The sequence below is a fragment of the Rattus norvegicus genome, chromosome 15 (genome assembly GCF_036323735.1).
Source record: "Rattus norvegicus strain BN/NHsdMcwi chromosome 15, GRCr8, whole genome shotgun sequence".
NCBI classification, from domain to species: domain Eukaryota; kingdom Metazoa; phylum Chordata; class Mammalia; order Rodentia; family Muridae; genus Rattus; species Rattus norvegicus.
In genome coordinates, this window is record NC_086033.1 from 105017476 (window position 1) to 105030773 (window position 13298).

At 46.6% G+C, this 13298-nt stretch overlaps 1 protein-coding gene across 45 annotated transcripts in view; it reads right to left on the reverse strand.

Moving 5' to 3' along the window:
- Positions 1-865: 865 nt before the first annotated feature.
- Positions 866-13298, reverse strand: part of Dock9 (dedicator of cytokinesis 9) — a 271459-nt gene continuing 259026 nt past the window's right edge. For 43 of the 45 annotated variants that reach the window (XM_063274027.1, XM_063274015.1, XM_006252503.5 and 40 more), the window contains one exon: positions 9314-10626. In XM_063274027.1, the coding sequence (XP_063130097.1) occupies positions 10504-10626 (123 nt within the window). In that variant the 3' untranslated portion in view covers positions 9314-10503. Of the gene's footprint in view, positions 1771-7436; positions 10627-13298 lie in introns of those variants that run through there. The other 2 variants (XM_063274005.1, NM_001105759.2) reach the window with 2 other exon arrangements.

The following is a 13298-nucleotide window of genomic DNA, read 5'->3' on the forward strand; positions in this document are numbered from 1 at the left end:
TTAATGTCCTATGGATACATTTTCAAAGGGGAGAAACAGAACAGGTCAAGGAAATTCAAACAAATCCAGATCCAGTCGTCTCTTTCCTTTTTTTTTTTTTTGATAGCGGTGGTGTTCGGCAACACTTTCCAATCCCACACAACTTCTAGGGACACACTGGAAGGGACACTGAGAAAATCAGACCCCAGCGGGAAGAAGTCTCAGGGTCTCGGATTGAGGACTCTAGCAGTTTGCTCAGGGAACGAACAGAAGTGGCACCCATGGACGCGTTGTGCGGGGTCTCGTCCATGGGAAGGCTCACCCACACAGGCGGGAGGAAGGTGGCAGCTGAGGTGTGGTTGCTCAACTTCTAGTTTAAGGGAAATGAGCTCCAAGCCTCGGAGTGGTAGAAGAGCTGGTAATTCAAGATGCTTTGGCATGGTATTTTCCTGGAACAAAATATCCTTCAGTTGAGACAAGTTAAAATGTGTGGGCCCTGAAACAATGGGAGACTCAAAGGACAAAGTGAATGTTGGAAATGCAGGTAGGTGAAAGGTTTTGCCTTTCATCTGGTAGGGAGGATGATGGGGGGTATTTCTATTCTAAAAATATCCCTCGATGTCTTACACATTATATGGCAAAACAGGTGCTGGCTTTGCGATCAGGAAAGATACAGCAGGCACTTCCTTTATGAGGGGAGAATGGAGAGGACAGCCTCGGGGTTCACCTAGGACATGGGATTGGGATCAGGAAGGGACTGTGTGCATCTGCACCAGTTTGAAGCTGGGATTATATAGGACGTCTGAGACATCTAGAAACACGGGAAACGACGGAAACTTGAGTGTGGGACATGTTTGGGATACACACACCGAAATGAAAATTTAAATATTATACGATGGTTTACTTTAGGAGATCACAGTGTTCTATTAGCATGTCTCACTGTCAACTCTTGGGTTTTACTTCATTCTTATTAGCTGCCAGGATGCTATTGGGCTTAATTTGGGCTTAATTCATGTTGTCTGTTCAAACGTATAACCATCTCCTTCTTCCTTTACTGCTGTTTTTCTACATTTGCTTGGATCCTTTAATATGACTTGTGATACAAGCTCCCTAAAGTCCCTTTGATGTAAGAGGCACAGTAACAAATCACCTCATTTGACAGAAATATGTCTGTGAAGTCAACGTCAAAACTCAGAGGTGGTGATGGGATTCCATGCTTGGGGCACTGGAGAACCCAGCCATTGGAATCCTCATCCGGGCTACTTTCACCATGTTAAGCTAAGCAGTGCATCAGGGTGGTTTCGTGACACCTTGTCGAGGGTGGTGACAGGAAGAGCCCCATTATCTTCTGAAACTCCTTGACCAGGAAAAGGTGGAGAGTAGCTTACCAGGCGACATGGCCTGGTTTTGTTCCTCCACTCCCCCGGAAGACCTTTCTTAAGAGTCTGTCCAAAGAGCCCATCAAACTCGCTCCTAACAATGTCTGCTTTCCAGTATTAGTTTCAGGCCAGAGGTTGGTTCTCCAAAGACTTGCTGTTCTTATTTTGACTATGGATTGGCAATGTTTTCTGCTCAAATCACTCGTGGGCCTTCGAGCCTCTCTCCACGTGTCCCCAGGGGGAAGCGTTCCCATCATGCTCATGGATAGGAATCTTGTTTCAGCGTTTTGCTCAGGTAGTTGCCCTCTCCAAGTGTCAAACGGGCAACTCAAGACGAGAGATCAATACTTCCATGGTTCTGGTGGTTGGAGGTCCAAGAAGAGGATCTGGCTGGGTTGGTTCCTTCTGAGGTCTGTGAGAGAAGAATTTGCTCCAGGTCACATTAGCTTATAAATAGCTGTCTATGTCTTCATGAGGTGTTCTGTCTGTGGCGTTTGTGTCTAAATCTCTTCTTCCCTCTTTTTTTCCTTTATCAGTAAACTTGGATTAGGGCCACCCTAATAACGTTAGGGAATTAGGTTGAAGATTCTCATTCTCATTCCGAACCCAGTCATACTCTGAAATATTGAGGTTTTGGACTTCAACTAGGAAAATTTGGGGAATATGTGCAAACCTGGGAGACGGAAGGCTACAGCTCCACAGGGTCCCCATTGCTAGGCATTGAGAGCAGCAAATCAGCCTCCAGCAAACAACCCCAGCTGTTCCACTCACTGACCATCCTGATTAGTTTTCTCCATCTGTCTGGATTTGATTCCCATGAGAACATGTCCTGACCTGACACAGATAGGCAGACTTCTGAAAGGCGGTTGTCCTAAGCCTGCTCCACTCCAGAGCTGCTGGGTCTGTCACACTCTGTTTTGCTCAGCTTTGGGCCTCCTCCCCATGACACAGCATCTAAGGAAGGTCAGCTTAATTCACATCCGGATCATTGGCTGTGCAACCTCTGAGGTCCAGACCCGGGTGGTGCTGCTCAAGTTGTGAGGCATAGCAGTTCAGTATCACTCCTTGTCCTGGCTTCCTGGACAAGGCACAGGAAGTTCTCAGGCGCGCCCTCCGTACCGACCACTAGCACATCCAGAAGTGCCACTATGCCATCTCAACCAGTGGGGCCACATTCTAAATTCTAGTTGATACAGACCTGAAGGAACCAGTGTTCTTGTCTTTGTCAAACAATAAGGGCCTCCTCCCTCAGCCTCGGTTGTTCCAAGGGTTGGGGTCCCATGAGGGAAGACCAGTGTTGGCTCCCATTGACTTGTGAGGGAGCTGGCTTAAGTCCACATAAGACATGGCTGCAAACCTGAGGTTCTCATGCTGAGTCTCTTATTCAATGTTTGTGCAGCACAAGCTCAGACTCTCACCATACAGTGGGTCCATCTATAAGACTCCTCCAGTGGTGAGGCTGGTCAAAAATGGCATTCTCATTGACTCAGAAATTAATTCATTCCTAAGGATTTATTCTTTTGACATACACACACAGACACAGACACACACACACACACACCACAGACACACACACATGACATACACACAGACACACACACAGACACACATAGACACACACACAGACACAGACATACACACATGACATACACACAGACACACACACAGACACAGACACACACACATGACATACACACAGACACAGACACAGACACACACACAGACACAGACACACACACAGACACAGACACACACACATGACATACACACAGACACACACACACATGACATACACACAGACACACACACATGACATACACACAGACACACACACACAAACATCAACACAGACACACACAGACACACACACAGACACACACACACAGACACACACACATACACACACAGACACACACACATACACACACAGACACACAGACACAGACACACACATACAGACACAGGCACATACACACACAGACACACACACACACAGACACACACACACAGACACACACACACAGACACACACACACAGACACACACATACACACACACATACACACACAGACACACACACATACAGACACAGGCACACACACACACACACACACACACACACACACACACACACACACACCAGAACTTTGAGAGTGGAGGAATATGAACCTCTTGGGCACTTGAGGCCAGCCTAGTTGGTCTACATATCGAGTTCCAGGTCACCCCACTGACACTGTTTTTTAAAAAATGTGCAAATTATATTTCTGCTTATGCACATTTTTTCTCCTTTCTGTTAGAGGATCACCTTGATTTTTATTGTCCTGGATATGCTACTCGCTCTTGGTCCATGGACATCACTAGTTTCTCTTTCTCGCTCTCTTTTGTTGGTTCTCCATCTGTTGCCTCTTTATACTGGAGAGGCCCAAGGCTTAGTTCCTGACCGCTTCTCTGTCCACACTCACTCCAGGAGCTACCTCAAATGAGTTACTTTACTTGTTGCTGTGAGCTGCTATTTGCGAAGAAGCAATTTACGGGGGCTGGGAAGATGGCTCAGCAGTTAAGAGCATGTATTGGTCTCACAGAGGACCTGAGCTTAGTATCCAGCACCTACCTACACCATGTCTTTCACATTTCAGTGCAGATATGCAACTCCTGCCCCAGGGAATTCAACAGTATCTTCTGGTTTTTAAGGGGATCTGCACTGGCCCATACATGCCCCCCACCTACCACACACAACATAAATGCTTAGAATTTATTTAAATAATTTTAATATAAAACTCTACATATTTTTTTAAAAGAAGCAACTTAATGAGGTGATATTCCTTTTGAGGAGAAGTCTATCCTGGCAGGGGAGGCATGGCGGTCAGTGGCACTGCAGTAACTGGAGCTCTCAGTACCTACTTGCTCAGGTCCCAGGGTACCAGGAAACAGAGACTGCACTGGAGCCCCGTTTACAGATATCTCTCGATCTTGGCAACTCCACAGGGGAACTGCTCAGGGCTGCTCCTCCATCCCTCCAGGGTCCAAATGTATGATGGATTTACTGAGACACACTCCCATCATAAACTGAGGGAGCACCTGTGTGTTGTTATTAATTATAATAACCACATTATAATTATAAGGTAATTTCAATGGCCACAATTGTAACGTAAACCTATGGGATGCCACAGTCAAGTGGGGGAACTTACTACTAATGTTGCTAAATTAACATAGCATCAAACCGCCCTCTAAATATCTTACGTTTGTACCTAAGGACCAATGATTCTCAACCGTCCTAATGCTGTGACCCTTTAATAGAGTTCTTTATGGTGTGGTGGTCTCCAGTCATAAAATGATTTCATTCCCACCTCATAATTACAATTTTTCTGTTGTTATGAATCATAGTATAAACATCTGATATGTAGGATATCTGATATGACCCTGTGAAAAAGTTGTTTGATCCCCAGTGGAGTCGCAACCCTCACGTTGAGAGCCATGGTCACAGACAAGAGCCACCTTCAGCTTTAATTAGAGAAGTCTCTCTCTGCAGCGAATGCAGATTCGTGGTTGCTCAAGATGCTGAGAATGAGTGACAGTTGAGTTAAGCCGTAAATAAGACATTTACACTACCGCGTCTAAGACTCGGGAATACTGCAGATGAGGACGTCAGAAAAACGAAAAGCTGAGAGATATGGAGAAGGGCCGAAAAATGCTGTTTTCTTTTCTTTTTTTTTTTTTTTTTTTGTTATTTTTTTGGGAGCTGGGGATAGAACCCAGGGCCTTGCGCTTCCTAGGCAAGCGCTCTACCACTGAGCTAAATCCCCAACCCCAAAATGCTGTTTTCTAAGCATCCTCGATCCCTACAACCATGAACTCACAGCAGCTGCTGTCACTTGTACAGGGCCTGCACAAGACTGGCCCTACCAGCAATTAATCACACATGGGGGATGGCTAACAGGGCCCTACCCTTGCTGCTGAAGTGCTAGCTACTTATCAGTTCTTGGAGAGGGGCAGTCACAGTGTTGTATACTCTCTTCTGGGCCTGTCAGGCTCCAAACCCAGGCTACACAGACGGAGTGGGTCATAAAATCAAAATGTGAGGAAAAACAGGTAGGGAAGTGGGTGGGCAGGAGACAGACAGGGCTGGGAGGTGTTTAGAGAGGGTGGTGTGTGAGAGCAACTGGCACGTACAGCACACAGGAACGAGACTGTCAACAGGCTGAAGTAATAAGAGATTTTATTAGGCTCACAGTGTCAGCAGCTCTGTCCGTGGTCAGCTGGCTCCACGGGTTCACGGCCTGCTGTAAGGCAGGACAATATGGTGGAAGGCACAGTAGAACACATTACTCACTTCCGGTCCACCAGGAAGCAGAGAGTGCACGGTGCACGGTGGGCTTTGTCTGTGGTGCTCTGGTTCCGTCTGGATCCCTGTCTTGTGGATAGTGCTGGTCACTGGTGACTTCTGCTCAGGAGGGACTCCACCTGTGAGTGTCTCTGAGAACTCCCCACAGGCCTACCCAGGGCGTGCATTACTAATCGTGGTGCATCTCAATCCAACCAAGGAGGAAGTTAAGAGCGGTCATCCCAAACCTGCCCCATCATCTTGACATCTGAGAACACTTGAAGTCATATCTACTTTCCGAATGAAGACCTGAGCATAGTCCTCACGTGATGCTGCCATCGTGTACACAACTGGGATGCGCTAGCTCCTTCCTCAAAGAATCACCAGCTTCCGTATTGCTCAAAAAACTGAGTAGAAATCTCCTCGGAGGCTCAAGGCAAACTCCTGCCTGGCTATAAGAAGTGGTCACTTCAGGATCCATACCTTCCACTTCTAGGAATCTCAGCCGGAGTCATCCCCTTAGATCTTCTAGGGCCTCTCCTCATCCCAGGTCTTTGGCCTGTCCCAGAGATTGCCCCCATCCCCCAGCCAATCTCCCCTCTCTCTCCCCTGCTCTCCCTAGATATGAACTCCCCACCCCCTACCCCACTCTCCCTCTATCCCCTCTTCCACCCAGTTCCTCCCTCCATCCACCTCCGATATCCATTTTATCTCCCCTTCTGAGAAAGATTCAACCATCCTCCCTCGTCCCCTCCTTGTTGTTTGGTTTCTTTGGGTCTACTGATTGAAGCATGGCTTCCCTGTACTTTACGGTTAGTATCCACTTATCAGTGAGTACATACCGTAATGCATGTCCTTTTGGGTTTGGGTCACCTCACTCAGGATGATACTTTCTAGTTCCATCCATCTGCCTTCGAAACTCATAATGTCCTTGTTTGTAATGGCTGAGTAGTATTCCACCGTGCAGCTGGACCACATTTTCTGTATCCATCCCTCGGGTGAGAGACATCTGGGTTGTTTCCCGTCTCTGGCTATGACTAAAGCTGCTGTGATCATGGTTAAGCAAGGGGAAAGGGATCTGTGCTCACAGTTTCCAAGGTTGCCAGCCATGGTTCGATGGCTCCAGCTTGTGACAAGGTAGTCTGTGGTGAAGAGCTTAGAGTAGAGACGGCTTGTCTGCACAGTGGGATCCTTCCTAGTTTCCATATTGGTTCAACTCGGCCCTGCCAACTGCTCGTGCCACCCACATTTAGGATGGGGTTTTCTCCCTCGGTGGCTGTGCCTCACTGACCGCCTAGGTGACCCTCAATCCAATCAGGTTGGTGATCAAGAGCAACCGTCGTATGTGTGAAGTATTGATTAGAAATGAGTTCACACATTTTTAATACAAGAAGCAATTTTTTTCTTAAATATTTTTGGTGCATTTTTGTGGATGAAAAAAAAAAAAAAAACCACACAGGCTTGGAAGGCTGGTTCTGAAATTCAACTATAAAAAGCCGCAGTGGACACGTCTGTCTTACAACCCTATTCCTTGTGGCATTTCTAACACGATGCTGTGTTCTTAAGAGTTTAAGAGGGCAGAACTCCTGCTATGTGTTCTTACCCTGAAAAATAAAAGCAAAAGTAGGTTGAGGGCACAGCTTAGTGACAGCCTAGTGTGTGCCAGGCCAATCCATTTCCAGCGCCGAATAAATAAATAAATAAATAAATAAATAAATAAATAAATAAATAAATAAATAAATAACAAAACAAAAAGGAAGCCTTGAATGTATTTATTCCCATCTGACTCAGATTATATACATTAAACGTGTGTAGACTTTTGATATACATGTTCACCATCTAGACCAATCTACTCTCTGTGACTAGGGACTTTTTTTTAAACACTATACCATGCCTCATTTAAAGATCCCCCATTAAGGCAATCAGATGTGTGTAGCCCAGGCTAACCTTACACTCACTATTTTCCTGAGTCTGCTTCTCCACTTAAGAGCTTCCCCTTGAGTAAACCATTACCCACGGTTATCTTTTTGTTACCCGTGGGTTCTCCTTCAGCCTGGGCTGGCTACACACAGCCATTCTTTCCACGTAGAAGTCTGTATATACCATTTAATTCCCAGGCAGCGAGTGTCCCTAGCAAGGACCTACCTAGAGTTTTAATCCTGCAGTTAGTTACTTAAAAAAATCAGTATTCTCAGAGGGGAACTAAGAAGCTGTTGCTCCCTGGATAATTATATGGTTTCTGTTTGGGAAGACGAAACAGACGTGAAGATGGACGTGGCAAAGGTCGGGTAACATGAACGTCCTATCGCTGACCGTACGTGTGAGTTATCAGAAAGCCAGATTCTGTCATGTATACTTTTCCATCGATTAAAAACACTACAATCTATGTAAACACTCTAAAATGTACTACTAATTAGCAACAGTTTCCCTAAGAAAGCACTATTTTATAATTTTTAAGTTACCGTCACTATATGTGTATGGGGGTTGGAAATAACCCGTGGCATTCTCTCTTTTCACCTTTATGTGGGCTCTGAGGGGCTGGACTTAGACTGTCAGACTTACAGTGTACATACCATGAGCGTCTCCCCCGCCCCGACGTGTCACCTTATATGAAAATTAAAACTACTTTGTATGAACTCTCTGAAATCTCCTTAACCTTCCCCACTGCTCCTTACCTCTGTGCTGTAGTGACTGAAGGCGACTCCCTTTCTATACCCGAATGCCTCTGGCTTGTCCTCAGCTATACAGGGTGTCCGTCTAGCTCATGGCCATCACAGAGAGGGCGCCTTTCTCTACTCGTGCAGTGAGTGAGGGTTGGCCACCTTCCAAACAACCTCATCTTCCAGGGACTCTTTCTAGGCTTTCGTTTACCTCTCATGACTTGAATTTTATGACTCCGAAATGAGGGGTTTATGACTAGTAAATCCAGCTCAATGACAAGGCTCTAAACCTACTTGTGACGGTGTTTGAGCTGAGGCTTATGGCATGGGGCTGGTGTGTCAGAGACTCGGAGGAACCTAAACGAAGCCATTCCTGAAGCTCTGAGTCTGAAGCAGATTGTCCTGGGCATCAGCACACCCGTCACCATCTCTGGTCTCTTTTTCCAGCTTCACCTCAGCTCTAACAGAGAATGTTTCAGACGTAGCACAGTCCTTAGGGCCCACACATCACAGTGGCCTTTCATAAGGGTGGGGTGTATCATCATGGCTGCCTAAGAATCTCTGGGAGAGATGACTAACTACTGTATCCCAGAGTGCTCCTCTCAGCAGCAAGTCATGGAGAGGACAGACGTGAGGTCTGACAAAGCTGAAAAGAGGGAAACCAGACTGAAGCATCTCCTGTTTCCAGGCAGTCATTGGTACAGCTCTGGGCCAGCTACACAGTCACCCGAGTCCTCTGTGAGCATAAACTCCCAGCTCCACCTTTTCAAATCTGTGTCATGGAAACTTCCAGAAAAGCAGAGAACTGGTGTTCAGGGGTCCACTCACTCAACCACCACTTCGACAACTGCCAACACTCCGTCCATCTTACTGTGTCCATCTGCACATTTTTATTTTAGAGAAAATTATGTAATGTTATTTCTACTAGGAACCCTGTCCTTTTGGGGGGATTGCCAAACAAAAAATATTCAGTGTTTATTACCAGAAAATCAGCAGTGTTATTTTTAATACAGTTGGGGTACACGATATGTAATTACAGCAGGGCAGTGATTCCAGTTAAATTAAAAACCTTTATTTTCCCAAATATAAAATTACTAAATTAAAGTCTTAAAAGAAAATATAACATGGTGAAAACTTTAAATTATCCCTCCACTCACCACAGGGTTTAGGGTTTACCAATCACATACTCCACCATTTTGGCAAAAGGATGAATTTCTTTTTAAAAACAGTTTATAAACCTAACATAGCAAAGACTGTATACATCTCCATATTGCACTTCTTATGTACAAGAATAAACAGTGAAGTCCAATGTATTTGCATATACCGAGAACAGCACAAATGGGTCACGAATAATAAACTTAACACGGACACTGATGTATTAAAAGTGTAGAAATGTAGTAAGTACGTGGACTCAGCGAGGAGGCCGTATTAACAGAACATATGTACATGGGGTTTTAGGTTTTAGCATAGGTGTGTTCGCTAGTGCAGGCCTTTGGTTCTATGCTGCTGACTAGGCTTAGGCTCACATCACACTCAGCTTCGGAAGTGCTCATGTTGTCAACACAAGGCATGGATATAAAGGCTCTAAGTCTCCGCATTCACTAGTAAAAAATCTCAATAGTCAATTCCCTTCAGTCTTCAAAACTAGACACAAAAATAGTTCTTGTACTCAACCTGAATGTGCCACAGGGAGAAAAATATTTTCAAGATTTTTCCAGCTTAGTCCCCATTCCCAGGTTCAGTGCTGCTGCATCTGCTACAGGTGTCCCAGCACAGCTGGTACAGGTGTCCCAGCACAGCTGGTACAGGTGTCCCAGCACACCTGCTACAGGTGTCCCAGCATACTTTCCCTCTTTTCCTTTAGACCATTTATTTTAATACTATACTGTAAGAAGAATAAAATTGAACTGCAGCCCAAGAGTATCCACATACACCTGTTAAGACATGAGGAAAACTAAACATTGCCAGTGATATTTAAAAAAATATGTGCACCTTCCCCCAACTCCTATAAAATCTGCTATTAAATATCACAGTCCAGGCTCTTTCTCTCTCCCATTCCCCATGGCTTCTTCCTGTGCTTGGCAAAACCAGTGATTAGCTCTGAAAGTCGTCCTGAGTTTGCACATGACAAAGCATGTCCCCACGTGTGGTTCATGAGGTAAAGTCACACAACTGAGGATGAACTGGTCAACCCTTGAACCACTGTGCTTGTTGGTGTCCCACTGATGGCGTTGAAGATGTGCAGGGAATTTGGTAGCACGCTTGTCTTCTCCTCCAGGGGGCAAATCTTGAGGTACAGAAAGACAGTGTTATCAAAGTGCAAAGCTATGGCAGGCAGCCAGTCACCTCAGGTGACGTCCCGACTCCCCATTCAGCTGCTGTGCCCTGAAAGGGCAGAAAGGCGAGCCCAGCTAGGCTTGGGCTTCAGCCGTTTGCATAGATGGTTTGGCTTATCTATAAATGCCCACCTTCCAAGCAGATTGTAAGGAGAACATCAAAAAGACTGCACTTTCCTTCAGGACTTAATCAATGGGAGCCTTCTAGGCTTCCCAGATCTGAGGTCTATCTCTTACCTCCACTGAGACGTGAACTCGTCTTATGTCCTGAAAAAAACCCTTTGGAAGTGAATTTGTATTATCCGACTTTCTCTCCTATCTCCTTTTTTCAGGTCTTACAGACTTAAGGGCCTGGTCGTGGCAAATAAGACCAGGAAAGGATGGGGTGTAGGATTTGACCTCTAGCTGCATGGAGACTCAGAAGAACAGACCCACACAGCTCTGGAAAGACCAAAGGCACTAAGCCAGGTCACATTTCTTTCTGTGATGGGCTCTGAAGGGTTTAGTCTTCACCGATGCTGAGGCAATGGGATGCTTAGAGACCACTGCAGTTACTAAGCTCAGTCTAGGCACTCATAGATCCAGCCCAACAATCTCTCTACTTCTGTCCTCCTTGATCCTGACCGTGGGTGCCTGCTGATCAGGCGCTCCGTCCCACAGGAATCTGGAGGTTCTGAGGAAAAGGTCTCAAGCTTTCTCCAGCAGTTTGTTTCCATGAGTCTCCTCTCCCTTGTGCTTAATTATTCACACATTAATGATTTAATCATTTCCATTTTTTCTACTTTTAGAAATGACCAGAAGAGAGGCTTTTCACTGCACATGCGCAAACCCACAATTGCTCAAACTGGGTCAGAACCATATGTGATTCGGGTTAGGGAGACAGTTTATCAGGAAAATAAAACAAATGGTATTACCATCCCATCTGAGCACACGCGGCATGGAGGAGGGGAAAAAAGCAAGGATGTTAAAGATCAAATGGTTAGTTCTGCACAGTCCCAACTGATGCATCCCCACACGACCCCTACCCCTGGGGCTCAAACACTGCAGAAGAAGGGTGGAACTATCGTAGGAGCCAGAAGATGAGGGTTTCTGCAGCTAGACTGTGTGTGTTCTATAGAAGACAGGGAAGCAGCCCTGTGATAGCTTAACAACACGGCTGCCTAGACAGGGCCTGAGAAACGGCAACACTGACGGCATGCTGACAGGGATGGGGGGGGTCTCACAATGGGGGATCTCACAAGTCCAGCCTTATGAAGAGCTAGAGATAGTTAATAGCTGCTGAGAAGGAGAGAGCATCCCAGCTGTCAGCTCTAACACTACACGTAGGAGCAACACCAAATGAACTCAGGAGCTGGATTTACAAATCTATGTGCAGAGCAATGGTAGGTAAGAAATAAGGAACCACGAGTTTGAGAAGATGTGTGCATGTGAGAGACTGTGCATGTTTGTGTGTGTGAGAGAGAAAGAGACAGGTGTGTGAGAGGTGAGAGGGGTGTGTGACACACACACACTCACAGAGAGGGGGGAGCATCGAGGAGGTAGGTATCCATATATGAATTTCTCACAAAAAATAAAAAGAATTTTCCAGTTATCACGTGACAAGGCAAGCTGATAAAAAGTCTCAGCCTCCAGCCTGCAAGGCCAGAGACAGTGACTCAGGTGACCGACAGGGCGTGCGTGAGATCCAGGAGCTAATGTAATAGGAACAGTGACTGGACTTGATGTGCGTGTTGCCCTTCGACATCTGCCTAACACCCTGGGCTGGAAGTGTCCTCTGATGCCTGCTGTCACCACAGGGAGAATTCACATAGGAAGGACAGGAAGCACAAGAGGTCGGGAAGGATACCCTTGAAGAGAGATCCGTGGAGTAAGGAACCCTGTGTGCTCTACGGGCGTGACAACTGTTCACCTGGAACAATTCCACTTTATGCTAAGATGACAAAAGTCACCTACGGTCACCAACAGGTAACCAGGCTGGCCAGCCCTGTTCTATCGAGGGAGGCGGTAAGCACAGCATGGATGAGGTTTCTCTGCCTTGCTTGGCGTGGGCGAAGGTGAAGCTTAGGAAACATGGAGAAAGATTCCGCCCCCTCCCCCCCCACACACAGTGCTTCACAGTGTGTCACGGAGGTGACCCCCCCCCCCCCCCACACACACACACACACAGTGCTTCACAGTGTGTCACGGAGGTGACCCCCCCCCCCCCCCCACACACACACACACACACAGTGCTTCACAGTGTGTCACGGAGGTGACCCCCCCCCCCCCCCCCACACACACACACACACAGTGCTTCACAGTGTGTCACGGAGGTGACCCTGCACACACACACACACACACACACACACACACACAGTGCTTCACAGTGTGTCACGGAGGTGACCCCACACACACACACACACACACACACACACACAGTGCTTCACAGTGTGTCACGGAGGTGACCCCCCCCCCCACACACACACACACACACAGTGCTTCACAGTGTGTCACGGAGGTGACCCTGCACACACACACACACACACACACACACACACACACACAGTGCTTCACAGTGTGTCACGGAGGTGACCCTGCACACACACACACACACACACACACACACACACAGTGCTTCACAGTG